At 47.4% G+C, this 17,140-nt stretch overlaps 1 protein-coding gene across 23 annotated transcripts in view; it reads left to right on the top strand.

The window, feature by feature from the left end:
- Positions 1-17,027, top strand: part of Madd (MAP kinase activating death domain) — a 41,949-nt gene extending 24,922 nt beyond the window's left edge. For 9 of the 23 annotated variants that reach the window (XM_057782002.1, XM_057782005.1, XM_057782003.1 and 6 more), the window contains 12 exons: positions 1,921-2,023; positions 2,507-2,569; positions 2,814-2,934; positions 3,037-3,142; positions 4,798-4,908; positions 9,411-9,518; positions 11,506-11,670; positions 11,923-11,995; positions 12,112-12,218; positions 14,238-14,307; positions 15,969-16,015; positions 16,098-17,027. In XM_057782002.1, coding sequence (XP_057637985.1) covers positions 1,921-2,023; positions 2,507-2,569; positions 2,814-2,934; positions 3,037-3,142; positions 4,798-4,908; positions 9,411-9,518; positions 11,506-11,670; positions 11,923-11,995; positions 12,112-12,218; positions 14,238-14,307; positions 15,969-16,015; positions 16,098-16,202 — 1,179 coding nt within the window. In that variant the 3' untranslated portion in view covers positions 16,203-17,027. The remainder of the gene's footprint in view (positions 1-1,920; positions 2,024-2,506; positions 2,570-2,813; positions 2,935-3,036; positions 3,143-4,797; positions 4,909-9,410; positions 9,519-11,505; positions 11,671-11,922; positions 11,996-12,111; positions 12,219-14,237; positions 14,308-15,968; positions 16,016-16,097) is intronic. The other 14 variants (XM_057782014.1, XM_057782016.1, XM_057782017.1 and 11 more) reach the window with 3 other exon arrangements.
- The last annotated feature ends 113 nt before the right edge of the window (positions 17,028-17,140 follow it).

The following is a 17,140-nucleotide window of genomic DNA, read 5'->3' on the forward strand; positions in this document are numbered from 1 at the left end:
GGTCCGCTGTGGCTGGGATGGCTCCCTCCCTCCCTCCCTCCCTCCCTCCCTCCCTCCCTCCCTCCCTCCCTCCTTCCTTTCTTCCTTCCTTCTCTCCTTCTTTCCTTCCTTCTCTCCCTCCTTCTCTTCTTTTTTGAAACAATCTCACTGTGTGTAACCCCAGCTGGCTTCAAGCCTGTGATCCTTCTGTTTCAATTTTCCAAGTGTTGGGATTACAAGTGTATGCCCCCCACACCCAAATGAAATAAATCACTCAGTTCTTATCTCACCCCTTTGCTTTGCAGAACACTCCTGCTTCTTTAGATGGCGTTATCTACTCTGATGCACTCAGTAGATATTCTCCACAAGGGCTTTTCAGTCCTTTTGTCTATAAAGGACAGTAGAAGACATGATCTAAATGAAGTCATTTTCACCACTGGTGCTTATTTGTGTCTCTGGGGTCTTCAGTCTGTCTGTGCCCAGTAGAGCCAGTGGAGTTCGAGATAAAATGAAGAGTTAGCAGGGAGACTCAAGTTATGAGGCCTGACTCTGAGTCTACACAGACTCAGTGTATAAGAGTATTTAAAAGATCCTTCCAGCTGGTTGTGATGGCTCATGCCTGTCTTTTTCTCAAGAGACTGAGAAGGATCTTAAGTTTGAGGCCAGTCTGCTACATAGTAAGCCTTGTCAAAAAGATGTGGAGCCCTGGGATATGGTAAAGGCTTTTGCCTTCAAGTTTTGACAACCCGAGTTCCATCCTTGGAACTTCATGGTGAAAAGAGAAAACCAACTACTGAAAGATGTTCTCTGGCCTACACATGCGTGCTATGGCACATCTGTAAACCCTCCTTGGTCACACATATACAAAATGAATAAGTGATACTTTAAAAAGTCTTTAAAACATTTTTATGGCTGGAGAGACGGCTCAGCCGTTAAGATCACTGGCTGCTCTTCCAGAGAGGACCGCGTTCAGTTCCCAGCACCCACATGGCAGCTCACAACTGTCTGTGACTCCTGTTCCAGGGGATCCAATGCCCTCATGCATATATACATGCAGGCACAACACCAATGTGTATTAAATAAAAATAAATAAATCATTAAAAAGTATAAAAAACTTTTAAAAATTCCTTGATTGTGCTTTGACTCTGGGATACTGGCCACCGTGTGCTACCTTTTCTGGCCCTTCCTTCCACACAGCCTTAATTGTCCTATGCTGTTGAACAAGGATGTTTGTATGGTTGAGGTGAGAAAGTTTACTTACATTTTTTTTGACTCAGTAAAGGCTTTTCTTGTTTGATTTGTGTGTGTATAATGTAGGAAGTAGTGGAGGGAAACTCCTGCTATCTTCTTGGGCCCTCACACTCTTAGACATGTGCACACATATGAACATGCATGTATGCACATTAAGTAAATAAACTAATTAATTTAATCATTTCTCTAGTCCTGTGAGGGAGATATTATAATATGCATGTTACAAACAAGGAAAATGATCCTCAGCAGCTAAAAAATTAATAAAAAGTAGGGATCTGGACCTTGGCCAGACTCTGTGTTCTTTCTACTGTGTCACGCTACTACAAAGATTTTATCTTGTTTTGTGGGGTGAGGGTGTAAAACAGGATCTCACGTGGCCCAGGCTGGCCTCAAACTTGCTAAAAAGCTAAGGTTTGGCCTTGAACTGCTGACCCTCCTTTTCCACAAGCTAGCTTAAAGTCACGCCCAGCCCTAAGAGAAAACGGCACTGAGGCTAAAAGGGAAGGCAGAGTGAGGCCTTCAGTTCTTGCTTTAGGAAGCAGTAACAGGAAATAAATCAGAATGATTTAGCCAAACCTAGTAGGGATAATTGTGTTGCTAATGGTGATGTCCACTGAGTAGTGAGCCTTTCAGTGCGGTGCCTGGTTTGTTTTTTATCAGTCTGGCATCTGACCTACCTTGTCTTTCTAGGGTAAAGCCCATAGCTTGAAGCCAAAGGAGAAATTGGCTGGCAGTCCAATTCGCTCTTCCGAAGACGTAAGCCAGCGAGTCTATCTCTATGAGGGACTACTAGGTAAGAGACTAGTAAGGCCCCTTGTATCAGAAGAAACCTGGACTCAGCCATGGGAGAGGGGTAGCACCAGCAGCTGCTGCTTGGCTTTCTGCTAATATCAATTCTAACATCAAATGGCATGTCATCTGATTTTAAACTTTTTTTTTAACTTCGTTTCAATATTTATTTATTTAGTGGGGGTGGTATGTGCTGTGCATACAGGTGGAAGTCAGAGGACTTGTGGAAGTTTTTTTTTCCTTCTTCCTCTCACGTGGGCTTCAGGGATTGAACTCAGGTCATCAGACTGGACAGCAAGCACCTTTACCTACTGAGCCATCTCACCAGTCCAGATAGTATTTTGAAATTTGAACCAAGGAATCTGTGGGATAAGCAGGAGCTGAAAACTAGATGAATCTGGGTTTTAGTACTAATCAACAGGCTATGTGTTTCTGTTTCCTTTCTTTCCTCTTGCTACCATGTTCCTTCCTGCTCACAAATTGGCAGGAAGGGACAAAGGATCGATGTGGGACCAGTTAGAGGATGCTGCTATGGAGACCTTTTCTATAAGTAACGGCTTTTCTTTGTGTGATATGTTTATTCTTCATGCTTGGGAAGGGCTGGGCCTTGCTGGAAGCCTTTGGGGTTGGTGGCAAACGTATCAGATCTGGGGGAAAGGTTTGGTTTCCTTGCCCTGGAATTTGGAAAGGCCTTGTTTTATCTGGGACTTACTAGCTTTTCATTTGGCAGCTTTATTCTCGGAATGTTAAATAGGCCATGCCCCCCACCCAGGAAGTAACATTGTTCTACACAGGCAAAGAGCGTTCTACTTTATGGGACCAGATGCAGTTCTGGGAAGATGCATTCTTAGACGCTGTGATGTTGGAAAGAGAAGGGATGGGCATGGACCAGGGTCCTCAGGAAATGATCGACAGGTATGGGACTTAGGAAAGATGAGACTATCCCTATTCAGTTCTTCCAGCTGTGTTTTGTGGTCTCCAACCTGAGAACTAACTTGTACCTGGTCTTCTGCTCAGGTACCTGTCCCTGGGAGAACATGACCGGAAGCGCCTGGAGGATGATGAAGATCGCTTACTGGCCACACTTTTACACAACCTTATATCCTATATGCTGCTGATGAAGGTAATGTTGCCTTTGCTGATGTCCAGCCATCACTGGTGCTTGAAGAGCAAGGCTTACTCTATTGCCTAAATTCTGGGATGGCTGGAAAGCTGTCAGAGTGTCTGACTGGCGCTTTCTTCCTAGCTGGGAAGCCTCTTTGCCAGCTTGCATACTATTTGCTTAACTTAGTGGCTGGGTTTTTGATGGTGAACGTTATAAAATAAATTGATTATCACTTGTTACTTGTCTACTTTGAGTTTTATATGTGCTCTTTTTGCTAAATTGTTTTAAGAGGCAGTAGAGCTCCCCACAGAATACAGCTGATTTAATTCATTTTCTAAACCTCCAGAGGCTCATAATTTATCTTCAGCACCAGCCCTTTGTCATACATAATTTCCTATTGCTGGGAAAATCTGCCTAACCAGACATGGTAGTTCATGCCAGAAAATAAGGCACTTGGAAGGTAGAGACCAGAGAAGCAGGAATTCAAAGCCAGCCTTGACTATAAGTTCAAGACCAAATAAAACTAGATAAAATCTTGTCAAAAAGAAAAAATGCCCACTATTAACAAAGTAATGATAAACCCTAATTTGAGTTGTGCTTCATGTCCTGCTGTGGGAAAGTATATTACCAAGCAAAAGAGTTCTTCTCTGGGAGAGAATGGGTTTGGGGTGCTGGTGGCAGGCAATGGCTGTGAGAATAAGGAATTTCTCCTGCTCTCCCCAATCTCTAACTGGGAAGGGATCAGATGCCCAAATATGGAGATAATTCTCTAAGTTTTTTGTCTTGACTGATCTTGTATCTTAGGTTTTTGTTGCTGTTATAAGCATTATGTCCACATAGAACAAAAGGGCTTATTGGTCACAGTCCGTCACTAGCTGGAAACCAAGGCAGGAACCTGGAGGCAGGAACCGATGCAAACACCACAGAGGAGCACTCTTGTTGGTTTGCTCAGCCTGCCTTTTTTGTTTGTTTTGTTTTTTGTCTTTCGAGACAGGGTTTCTCTGTAGCTTTGGAGCCTGTCCTAGAACTCGCTCTGTAGCCCAGGCTGGCCTCGAACTCACAGAGATTTGTCTGCCTCTGCCTCCCAAGTGCTGGGATTAAAGGCCTATGCCACCACTGCCCAGCTTTTCCTGCCACCTTTTTGTTTAGTTGGTTGGTTTTTGAGACAAGGTTTCTCTGTGTAGCTCTGACTGTCATAGAACTCACTCTGTAGCCCAGGATGGCCTCGAACTCACGGAGATCACCTGCTTTGCCTTCTGAGTGCTGCTACTACCTGTCTCAGTCTGCTACCCCAGGACCATCTGCCCGGGAGGGCACTGCCAGCAGTGTGCTGGGCTCCCTCACCCCTGTCATTAATAAAGAATACCCCACAGGCTTACCTGCAGGCCAGGCTGACCGAGTCATTTTTCTCAATTGAGAATCCCTCTTCCCAGAAGAATCCCCTCTTCCTAGCTTGTGTCAAACTGACAGAAAAGAATCAGCATTTCCTGTAAGGTTTCCTCTACGGTTGAGTTCCATTGGATAGAATACACAGTTGATAATGTTCTGCCATAGTCAGTGAAGCAGTTCTTCAGAACTCCATTTTTCTCAGATAGATAATGTGGAACAGACATTTTGTCTCTGCCTCTGTTGGGAAGACAGCACATCCTTTATTAAGACTCCTGTCTTTCCAGGTGAACAAGAATGACATCAGGAAGAAAGTACGGCGCCTAATGGGAAAGTCCCACATTGGTCTTGTATACAGCCAACAAATCAATGAGGTGCTTGATCAGCTGACCAATCTGGTGAGCATACCAGACCATCCCTTGGGTTACCTCCATTCTGCTTGTCATCTTTCCCTGCTGCAGGGCTTCCACATGGAACATTTCTGGCCATGTCACTATGCATCCCAGTTAATCCCTAGTTTTGAGAATGGGGCAGTAGTCCCGGTGAGGTTTTCTGTTCAGTGTTGGGACTCTTAAGTACTCCAGCTCTCATAGGATAGCAGTTTCTGTGGAAGGTCTGTGAATGTCTGCAGATCTACAAGATGAACTCTGTCTCACCACAACACTAAAATGCCTCTTTAAGAAAACAAAACAGAAAACAGAGCCAAGCAGTGGTGATACACACTTTTAATCCTAGCACTCAGGAGGCAGAGGCAGGCGGATCTCTGGGATCCTCTGTGGCGAGGCCAGCCTGGTTTACAAAGCTTTTTAGAAATTGCCCCTTTCCAATGCTCACCTGTGAGATGACATTTTCTTTGGCCTAAGCCATACACTCAGTAGTCTGAGTGCAGAAGCAGATATGAGAATTTAGCTGTTTTCTCTTTCTCCTTATTGAGACAATATCTCAGTAAGTAGTATCCCTGTCTGTCCTGGAACTTGCTGTGTAGACCAGGCTGGCCTCTAACTCACAGAGATCCTCCTGTCTCTGCCTCCCAAGTGCTGGGATTAAAGGTGTGTGCCACCACGCTCAACTACATTTTTTTTAAACAAAGACAACTCTTATTTCTTTTATTGATATTTATTGAGCTCTACATTTTTCTCTGCTCCCCTCCCTGCCTCTCCCCTCCCCCTTCAACCCTCCCCCAAGGTTCCCATGCACCCAATTTACTCAGGAGATCTTGTCTTTTTCTACTTCCCATGTAGATTAGATCTATGTAAGGCTCTATTACTGAACGCATTGTTGTCTAAGTTCTCTGGGCTTGTGGCTTGTAGGCTGGATTTCTTTACTTTATGTTTTAAAACCACCTATGATTGAGTACATGTGATAATTGTCTTTCTGTGTCTGGGTTACCTCACTCAAAATGATGTTTTCTAGCTCCATCCATTTTCCTGCAAAATTCAAGATGTCGTTATTTTTTTCTGCTGTGTAGTACTCCATTGTGTAAATGTACCACATTTTCCATATCCATTCTTCAGTCAAGGGACATTTAGGTTGTTTCCAGGTTCTGGCTATGACAAACAAAGCTGCTATGAACATAGTTGAGCACATGTTCTTGTCGTACAATTGAGCACCCTTTGGATATATACCCAAAAGCGGTATTACTAGGTCTTGAGGAAGGTTGTTTCCTACTACTTTTGTGAGAAATCACCACACTGACATCCAAAGGGGCTGTACCAGCTTGCATTCCCACCAGCAATGCAGAAGTGTTCCTCTTTCCCCACAACTTCTCCAGCATAAGTTGTCATCAGTGTTTTTGATCTTGGCCATTCTGACAGGTGTAAGATGGAATCCCAGAGTTGTTTTGATTTGCATTTCTCTGATGGCTAAGGATGTTGAACATTTCCTTAAGTGTCTTTGAGCCATTTTAGATTCCTCTGTTGAGAGTTCTCTGTTTAGGTGTGTACTCCATTTTTTTTTTTTTTTTTTTTTTTGGTTTTTCGAGACAGGGTTTACTCCATTTTTTTTTATTGGATTATGTGATCTTTTGATGACCAATTTCTTGAGTTCTTTGTATATTTTGGAGATAAGACCTCTGTCTGATGTGGGGTTAGTGAAGATCTTTTTTCTATTCTGTAGGCTGCCGTTTTGTCTTGTTGACCGTGTCCTTTGCTTTACAGAAGCTTTTCAGTTTCAGGAGGTCCCATTTATTAATTGTTTCTCTCAGTGTCTGTGCTGCTGGGGATATAGTTAGGAAGTGGTCTCCTGTGCCAGTGCGTTCAAGTGTACTTCCCACTTTTTCTTCTATAAGGTTCAGTGTGGCTGGCTTTATGTTGAGGTCTTGATTCATTTGGATTTGAATCATGGTGATAGATATGGGTCTATCTTCATTCTTCTACATGTTGATATCCAGTTATGCCAGCACCACTTGTTAAATATGCTTTATTTTTTCCATTTGATAATTTTTGCTTCCTTGTCAAAAATTAGGTGTTCGAAGATGTGTGGATTGATATCTAGGTCTTCTGTTCGGTTCCATTGGTTTCCTGTCTGTTCTTATGCCAATACCAGGCTGTTTTCAGTACTGTAGCTCTGTAGTAGAGTTTGAAGTCAGGGATTGTGATGCCTCCAGAAGTTCTTTTATTGTACAGGATTATTTTTGCTATCCTGGGTTTTTTGCTTTTCCGTATGAAGTTGAGTACCGTTCTTTTGAGGTCTTTGAAGAATTTTGCTGGGTATTGTGTTGAATCTGTAACTCTTATTTATTAAATTGGATTTTGATTTGTTTGTGTGCATGTGTGTTAGAGGGCAGGCTGCTGGAGTTCTCTCCTATTGTGTGGGTGCCAAAGATCAAACCCATGGTGTCATGCTCCTTTACCTGCTGAGCTATTTTGTCAACTCTTTTATTTTGTTTTGTTTTATTTTATTCTTGATGCAGGTCTCACTGTGTAGCACTGGTTGGCCTGGGACTCAGTGTGTAGGCCAGGCCTGCCTCTGCCTCTTAAGCGCTACTATTAAAGGTGTGTACCTTATTTTTATTTATTTTTTTACTTTTGGTTTTTTGTAGCTTTGGAGCCTGTCCTGGAACTCACTGTGTAGACCAGGCTGGCCTTGAACTCACAGAGATCTGCTTACCTCTGCCTCCTGAGTGCTGGGATTAAAGGAGCGCACCACCACTCGACTTTTTTTTTTTTTTAATATTTATTTATTTATTATGTATACAATATTCTGTCTGTGTGTATGTCTGCAGGCCAGAAGAGGGCACCAGAACTCAATCCAGATGGTTGTGAGCCACCATGTGGTTGCCGGGAATTGAACTCAGGACCTTTGGAAGAGCAGGCAATGCTCTTAACCGCTGAGCCATCTCTCCAGCCCTCGACCTTTTTTTTTTTTTTTTTTTTTTTAATGAGAAGGGGAATTCCTGGTTCTTAGTTTGCTAACTAAGAATGGTCTTCTTAAATTTCTGATCTTCTAGTCTCTACCTTCCAATGCAGAGATGACAGGAATGCATCAGGGCCAGCTCCTCCCTTTCTGTTCTTTATTTTTTTTTGTTTTGTTTTGTTTTTTCGAGACAGGGTTTCTCTGTGGTTTTGGAGCCTGTCCTGGAACTAGCTTTTGTAGACCAGGCTGGTCTCGAACTCACAGAGATCCGCCTGCCTCTGCCTCCCAAGTGCTGGGATTAAAGGCGTGCGCCACCACCGCCCGGCCTGTTCTTTATTTTTTAAAGGTAGTTTGTTTTTTTTATTAAAGATTTGCTTATTTATTATGTATATGGTGCTCTGACTGCATGTCTGCCTGAAGGCCAGAAGAGGGCGCCAGATGGTTGTGAGCCACATGTGGGTGCTGGGATTTGAAACAGGACCTTTGGAAGAGCAGCCAGTGCTGTTAACCTCTGTGCTGTCTCTCCAGCACCTTTAATGGAGTTTTCAATGTAGCCCAGGCTGGCCTCAAACTTGTGATCCTCCTGCCTCAGCCTCTTGAGCGTGTGGCACCATGCCCAGCTCAAAAACACAGCTACTTTCTCCTAAGCCAAACATTCAAGAGATTTTCAAATAGTTAACACATTGCTATTCTTTTTATTTATTTATTTATTTTTTATTTTATTTATTTTTTTTATTTCGAGACAGGGTTTCTCTGTAGTTTTGCAGCCTGTCCTGGAACTAGCTCTTGTAGACCTGGCTGGCCTTGAACTCACAGAGATCCACCTGCCTCTGCCTCCCAAGTGCTGGGATTAAAGGCGTGCGCCACCACCACCCGGCGCTATTCTTTTTATTATTGCTGTTATTAGGAGAAATATATTTTTTAAAAGGTATGTTCTTTTTCATATGCTTGGCTACCAACAAATTATTTTAAATGAATTAATAAGCATTATTAATTTTAATTTTAGTGAATATAGCTATAACTCACATAAATAGAAGTTCTTTGAGATTTTCAAGGAGGCATAGGGACCCTAACTCTAAACAGTCCTTGGTTCTTCCCTGTGGCCATGGTGAGCAGATTGTGCTGAGTGGTGGGCATGGCGGTGCACGCCTGTAATCCCAGCATTCAGGCCTTGGCGAGCAGATTGATTGTGCTGAGTGGTGGGCATGGCGGTGCACGCCTGTAATCCCAGCATTCAGGCCTTGGCGAGCAGATTGTGCTGAGTGCTGGGCATGGTGGTGCACGCCTGTAATCCCAGCATTCAGGAGCCATGGCGAGCAGATAGAGCTGAGTGGTGGCCATGGCGGTGCACGCCTGTAATCCCAACACTCAGACAGGTGAACTCTGTTGAGTTTAAGGCCAGCCAGGACTACACAAAGAAACCCTCTGGGGGGTGGGGTTGTGCTAAGGAAGCTGTTGGGAATTTAATTGCTAAGTGAGACATTTTTATTCAGATTTGTGTGTAAGAGCAACATCTGAATGTTTCTAAGTATCTCTTTTTCCTCAGAGTGGACGTGATCTCTCCATCCGGTCCAGTGGCAGCCGCCACATGAAGAAGCAGACGTTTGTTGTACATGCAGGGACAGACACAAATGGAGATCTCTTCTTCATGGAAGTGAGTTTTGGTTTCCTGTCGGAAACACAAGAAACCCTGAACCAATGCTAGGCTTTATTTTCTATTTAATCTTATTTATCCTCACAATCCATTTATGATTAATTGATCAAGTTATTATGCAAATAGTTGAGTAACTAGATGTTTCTTCACCATGTCTTTTATCAGTATTGGATATGTGACATAATCACATTGCCTGTGAATAGGAACAGTTATTTTGCTGAAGAAATTTGATTTCTGCCTTGAGGGCATCTAGACCCTTTGGTGATCACATCTCCTGGCACATTTCTCGATCGCTTGTTTTTTTTTTTTCTTTTTTCTTTTTTTTTTTTTTTTTTTTGGTTTTTCGAGACAGGGTTTCTCTGTGGTTTTGGAGCCTGTCCTGGAACTAGCTCTTGTAGACCAGGCTGGTCTCAAACTCACAGATATCCTCCTGCCTCTGCCTCCCAAGTGCTGGGATTAAAGGTGTGCGCCACCACCACCCGGCGATCGCTTGTATTTCATATAAACTGTTAGTCCAGTAGAGCTGCTTAATTTTAGATTCAACATCTTGGCAAGAATATCTTCTAACTATGTATTTACTTATTGTGGCTTCATAGGTTCACCTCTGTGTTTATAGGGTTCATCTATGTCTCCTTTTAAGTGTGCATGGGGTGTTTATAAAGCAGGTCTCAACATAGCTGAACTGTGTGTGTGTGTGATGTTGCTGTTAGCCCTCAGCTCTGAGAAACACCTGGCCAAGTTTTGATATCTGCGGGGTATCTTGCTTCCTCCTCAGCGACACTGACATACGCACTCCTGCTTCAGAACAGGAGCTATGTGTCCCCTACGCTTCTGACTCGGGCACCTGTGTAAGTGGTACTGTTTACTATAATAAGAGATAGAGGAGTACCTGCCCAGGAGGCGCTGGGGTCTGGTTTGTATGAGCAGTGCTTCAGGTCCTGTATCTGCGATAACTGGTCAGGGGCAGAGAAGAGAGGGCTTGGAGAGAGAAAGATTCAAAGAGCATCAATATGTTCATTTATTGCTTGTGTGTGGATGTGTGGGCCGCCACATGTGTATGAGATCAGGAGATAACATTGTAGAGTTGGTTCTCTCTTGCTCCATATTTACGTGGGTTTGGGGAATCAAGCTCAAGTCTCCACACTTGCTTAGCAAGTTCTGTTACTTGCTGAGGCATCTCACTTCTAATTATTATATTTTCATATTATGACTAGATTTTCAAAGCAGCTAACTGGGTACTTTCTGTGTGCAAGTGCTCTATTGTTGAGCTACATCCCCAGACATGGCTTTGATGCACATTAAGAATTTTATGCATGCCGGGTGGTGGTGGCGCACACCTTTAATCCCAGCACTCGAGAGGCAGAGGCAGGCGGATCTCTGTGAGTTCGAGACCAGCCTGGTCTACAAGAGCTAGTTCCAGGACAGGCTCCAAAGCCACAGACAAACCCTGTCTTGGAAAAAAAAAAAAAGCATACAAAGGGGACCTTGCTTCTCAACACTTATCCCTAATTGAGTAATTTTATATAATAGCCATGTGTCGCTTACGTAATTATAAAAGTAAGTACTTTATAGGAGTAGAGAAGAGCTAAGAGTCGAAAATTTATTGGCTCCAACTTTTTCTCCTTGGTTAAGCCTGCCCTGAGTTTGATAACAGAGCTGATTTCTCCCCATGATTGTAAGATGGAGGCAGGAGATGCGCTCTGAATCCTTGGTGTAGAGAGCAAACAGGAAACACTGACGGGAGCGTGCCTCTTTGTACACGGGCTTCATTCAGATGTGCCGTTTCTGTCAGTAATGCGGACAGTGCCCAACAGTTCGGTGCTTATGTTCTCACCTGGGGGGGACCCTGAGGACTAGGTAGAAAGCAACCATGGGGCTGCCCCTAGGGTCAGCGTGCTGTCCTTTCCCTGTGGGGCACATGTAGTGTGGCCTGGGACGGGAAACTCTCAGAGCCCTGAACCACTGACCTGTACTGCATGTTTTCTAGGTGTGTGATGACTGTCTGGTGTTACGTAGTAGCATTGGCACCGTTTATGAGCGCTGGTGGTACGAGAAGCTCATCAACATGACCTATTGTCCCAAGACCAAGGTCCTATGTCTGTGGCGTAGAAATGGCTCTGAGACGCAGCTCAACAAGTTCTACACTAAGAAGGTACTCGGGCCTCGGTTTGAGATGGGGATTGGATGGACATTTACTATTAAGTGCTGAGTTTCTCACTGGAAAGTTAAAACTCAAAAATCCACACCTCAGGCCATACTTTAGCCTCCAGCTCTCATGTGGAGTAGCTTACGCTGGCCCCGAGTCCTGGCATTGACCTCAGTCTTGGGTAGCAGCAGCCTAGAGCAGGGAACATGGAACCCTGGAAGGGCCCCTCTCACAGGACGTCCCCTCCCTGTGCTGCAGTGTCGTGAGCTGTACTACTGCGTGAAGGACAGCATGGAGCGTGCCGCAGCCCGGCAACAAAGCATCAAACCCGGTGAGAAGCTGTTGGGCCCCCGCAGTACCCTCTCCTGACCACAGAGACCAGCTTAGGAGGTTGGACTGTGGGACTCTCCATCTTGCCAGTTAGCTGACACCTTCCCCCTTACACAGGGCCTGAACTAGGTGGTGAGTTCCCCGTGCAGGACATGAAGACTGGAGAGGGCGGCTTGCTTCAAGTCACCCTGGAAGGGATCAACCTCAAGTTCATGCACAACCAGGTAGGTACAAGCAGCAGAACAGGGCTGCTGGCCCCAGTGTTTTGCCTATAATGAGATCAGTTTCCAGGCTCTCAGTGCTCTCCCAGTGAGCAAGGGAGTGCCTTGGGCCAGAGAGAGGTGAATGGCTGAACCAAGAGAGAGACCAAAGGGGAGGGCACAGTGACCTTGGTGAGACACCAGGCTCTGAGCAGATGCAGCAGGGAGCTTGTGTTGGGAACCAGGACAGAGAGTGAGAGCCAGTGGCTTGTTGCCCATCCGCCCCCCACACAGTGTGAGTGGGAGCGTCTCACTTGGCCCCTCTTGCGTGTCTCTGCCTTCCTGTATTCCCAGGGTGTGCTTCGCTTGGTGGTGTTGCTTTGAGAGACGAGACTGGCTGATGTCCTGTATACTTCTAGTATGCCTGAACCATGTGTGTGTGTGTGTGTCTGTCTGTCTGTCGTCTGTCTGTGTGTTTGCCTTTCCTTCTGCTGATTCTTGTCCTTTCTCTTCCTCTGGGTGTCCCACTGTGCCCTGCTCCACAGGCTCATGCCCTTCCTTTGCTGGGGAGTGCTTCAGGATCTTTTGTCCTTATGTGACTCCACCCAGGAGCTGACGTTTCTTTCTCCTCTTGGTCTTCTAACACAGTGCTACTTTTTCTCTCAGTGGATATTCCTTAAGCTAATTCCCTCTGAGGCCAGCGCATCATCCCAGGTCCGTTCCCGGCTCTGACTCCTCACACAAGTGCCTTTCCTCTCATCCCCTAATGTTCCCAAGGCTCTGAACTAGGTCCCAATATGATTTCCTGGAGCCCCTGGCCAAGCAGCAGAAATCGGGGGAGGTGAATATCTGACTTTGAGGTAGCTTTGTCCTTCCTTGCCAGTTTAGCTGGGAAGTTTAGATGTGATGTGGAATAGCTAAATAACTGCCCAGATAGCCTGTCCTTCTATGAGTATATTTCCAGCCTGGGACCCAGTGTGGCAGCATACACACAAAGATCTTAGGGTAGTGCCTTTGTCTTCTTGGACCATCAAGCATCAAGGAGCTAGAGAGGTGGCTTCTTCCCCATTCCAGTGCTCTCCCCTGCACCCCCCCCCCCCGCAAAAGAGAAGATGAACTCTTAGACACCTAGAAACCCTGCCCACCTCCTCGTCCAGTCCTCGGTGTTCTCCATCCAGCTGCACACCATGTCCAAACTGCCCTTACTGGAAGGCTTGTCTCCTAGAAGTAACATCCTACAGAGTGATAGTGAAGACTGACTTCTGGGTCTGACTCCATGGTCTGAATTGATAATGGAACAATGGCTTGTGGGCCTGACACATCTTCTGCCATACAGCAGACAGCTGGGTGAACAGAGCTTTTGCCTTCCCAGTGTGGTTATGCAACTTGGAATAGCAGATGGGAAAAATACAGACTTGGAGTCAGAATGTCCTGGACCCGAGGCCCAGCTTTACTCATGGGAAGATCAGTGTTCTGGTCCCATTTCTTCCCATCTGTAAGATGGAGAGGATGCTGTAGATGTACCAGGTAGATGAAAATGTGTGAAATGCCAGCTAGTGCTCAGCACATGGTAGCTGTCGTCACCGCATACTTCCTGTCACCTCCCACCCTAAGGACAGTCTGGAGGGAGCTTTGCACCCGTGCCAGCCCTCTGCGCCGGAGGAGGATGTATGGAAGGGTAGAGACCTGAAGGGCCGAGCTGGAGATCCCTGGGGCACCGTGTCCCATGAGTGCTGCCCTGGGGAGAGGGTATGGGAAGGTAGCCCAGGCCAGCACAGGGGCCTTTGGGTTGGGTTTGACCATTAAAACTAATGCCTTCGTTTCTCTCCCATGCTTTCTCCTCCGGCCAGGAGCGGAAGGTACTTGCCCTTTCTGCTTTCTTCGCTCCTTAGCGCTTTTGATTGTGTGTGTGTGGATTCTCATGTTCTCCCTTTGGGAACTAGGTTTCCTCTGGGGCGTGGGGCCGTAGCTGGGAGAGTGGGCTCTATGGGGCAGGGGTGGAGCCTTTGGCCTTACGCGCCCTCCTCCCTCCCTCTCTTGCAGGTTTTCATAGAGCTGAATCACATTAAAAAGTGCAATACAGTTCGAGGCGTCTTTGTCCTGGAAGAATTTGGTAATTACACTATTTTGCTCTTAGGTCTGGACTCACATGGCAGTAACTCAAACCTTGGAGCTCCAGAGGAGGGTCTAGGGGATGAAAGCCTCTGCGGAGAGGTCAGGAGGGGCAGGAGTAACAGGGAAGAGAGGGAAGGATGAAGACAGGTTAGCCAGTGACCCCCGAAGAGCAGGGAACCTTGGACAGGTTGAGTCTAGGGTGGCAGTGTGCAGCGCCCCTACCCTGGTTTGGCCAGCCAGTGCTCAGAAGGTTCTGGGGCAGAGCAGATGGGATCCTCAAGCTCTGCTGTGTCCTGTTGCCTGCGGCCGTCTCGAGCAGCCTCCCCAGCACGGCCCCCCTCTGGGTTCCACCCGGCCTCTGCTCTAGAGGAGGGCATGAGGAGCCACAGCAGACTCAGCTGAGGCCAGAGAAGCCTAGCGGGCCTCAGAGGCAGAAGGGGCAGGTGCCCCCCAAACAGGCACTGAGGAGTGGTCTAGTGGGGTCTCGCCCTGGGGCTTTGAGTTCCTGCTGTGTCTGTGCTTCATTCTTTTGTGCCCTCATCGCTGCTATGAAAACCTTCGTTCTCCAGCAGGTAAAGTGACCTCGGCTCGTGCTCTTTCCTCAGGCCCCAGCCTTGGGCCCTGTAGTGGGTAGGTGGGCTCCTCCGACCAACCTAGCTGCTTCCATGGCCAGTGGTCCCCCCATCTCCCACCCTCTTCCTCCCCGTGCCCCTTCCCCTCGTGCTGGCTCACTGTTCTGAGTTCTCTTCACTGTGCACCCTTCTCTCTTTTGCCAGAGAGATACTTGGGGAGCTCTTCCAGCTCAGGAGAATGATCTGGGGCTTCTTACTCTGCCTCTGATGAGTGTATTTCATGCTAACACTGGGTTCCGGGGATTCTACCTCCCAGGGTCAGAAGAAGGTGTGGCCAACTCTCGTTCTACACCCCCTCACCCCCGGGGGTGGAAGCCATCCCCATCCTCCCAGTTTCACAAGCTGGACCTGGGGGACCCTGATCCTTCCTCTGACCGGGCATAGCCCCTGCATGGCTGGGATGGGGTGACTCCTAATCTGCATTCTGGGCTGTGAACATGTGTGTATTTGCCTGATGCTCCCGTCCATCACCTTCACCTGGGTGCTGTACTCGCCTGTCTCTCTGCTCAGTGTGTCTGCTCCAGAGCCCCCGACGCTCTCCCTCACACGGCAGGCTCGAGATCCTCCTGCCTCTCAGAGGAGGACACTTCCAAGTCTGTTACCTCCTACAACCTTGTGACCCTCTCTGTGGTGTTGTGGGAGGGAATGATATTTATCATGACTAGATTTGTGGGCTCTGGTGACAAGGACGAGTTCACGGGCATCTCAGCAAGGTGAGGCACAGGCTAGAGACCACTCTCCTCCCTTCTGCAGCTCCTCAACAGCCTGGACAGTGGCTGTAACCAGGCTGAGAACGGTCAGCCCTTCCACCTTGGGCCCAGAGAAGTGTGTAGATCCCAGCTGTCAAGTAAAGAGTCACAACAGACCTCAGATGCCTGTCTGAGGAGTCTGCCTGGACAGGGTGGCCTCTGTGGAGGCCACAGGGAAGGGGAGCCCAGTGCTGCTGGGCGCGGCCGCCTGAGGGAGGATGACGCTGTTGCTCTTAGTTTTGAACTTTCTGTTTTGTCTCTTACCCGTCCGGTTTTAGTTCCTGAAATTAAAGAAGTGGTGAGCCACAAGTACAAGACGCCGATGGTGAGTGTGCTACCCAGCGCGGGCCGCGCGATGGTGCGGAATCTCAGTGTGACTGATCTGCCTGGTCTTCTGTGCCCTGCAGGCCCACGAGATCTGCTACTCTGTGTTGTGTCTCTTCTCGTATGTGGCTGCAGTTCGTAGCAGTGAAGAAGACCTCCGGACCCCACCTCGGCCTGTCTCTAGCTGATAGAGGGGTTCTGCGCTGGCCCAGCCCGCGGGCTGCCCTCACTCTTGCTGTTCTTCAACACTGAAGCTGCAGAGATGGAGAAGGGGATGTGTGTGTGTGTGTGTGTGTGTGTGTGTGTGTATTCTCTGCAAGCTCCTCCCACAGTTCAGCTGTTTTTGTGTCATGTCTGAAGTGTGTCTTTGTGTCTGTCCATCCCATTCCCTTCTCTTCCTCCAACACCAGACTAGCTTACTATCCCCTCAGGGCTCCAGAGAGTGTGTGTCTGTGGGGCCACTGTGAGCCTCCCAGGAAGTGTTCTGGAGATGTTTGTTCTGTGATTCCATGTCCTTAGACCCTCCAGTTTAGGGGTCTTCTCTCCGTCTTCTGTGATGTGGCACTGTAGGGTACATGGCACAGTTCCTTGGGGTCAGCCTTCCTGACCGAGGGCTGGGCAGGGGGAAAGGAGCCGAGGGAAGCAGGTGTGAATGGCAGCCTTCCTGCTTCCTCACACGATTCCTAAACTGTGGCCGCAGGTCACGTTGCTGCCTGCCCCACCCCAGCGGCAACACGGTGTTCCTGGACTGACCGCCATGTGGGGAGTTGGGATCTTTGCAGTGACCTTCCTGGCCTTTGGCACAAGATGACAGAGGGGTGAGGGTGATGGTCTGCCTGAGAGCCAAGCCGAGTCCAGCATGTGTGTCTGTCTTCAGACAGTGTGTCCTGGCTTCAGGCCAGGAGGAGGACATGGACTGGACAGGAGATCAATGTAAATATTTCAGCTCTGCATTATTTATAGAAAGTGTACAGCTGTGTGATGTGAAGTAAATGTCTTTAACTCTGCTCGCACTCCCTGGCTGCCGTGCATTAAATGATGCCTCCTCTCAGCTCAGGCCTGAGGAGGGCTGTCCCCAGTTCACCCACATCTCGGCTCTGGCCACTGTCACAGAAAAACGCAGGGG

The sequence above is a fragment of the Chionomys nivalis genome, chromosome 9 (assembly GCF_950005125.1).
Source record: "Chionomys nivalis chromosome 9, mChiNiv1.1, whole genome shotgun sequence".
NCBI classification, from domain to species: Eukaryota; Metazoa; Chordata; class Mammalia; order Rodentia; family Cricetidae; genus Chionomys; species Chionomys nivalis.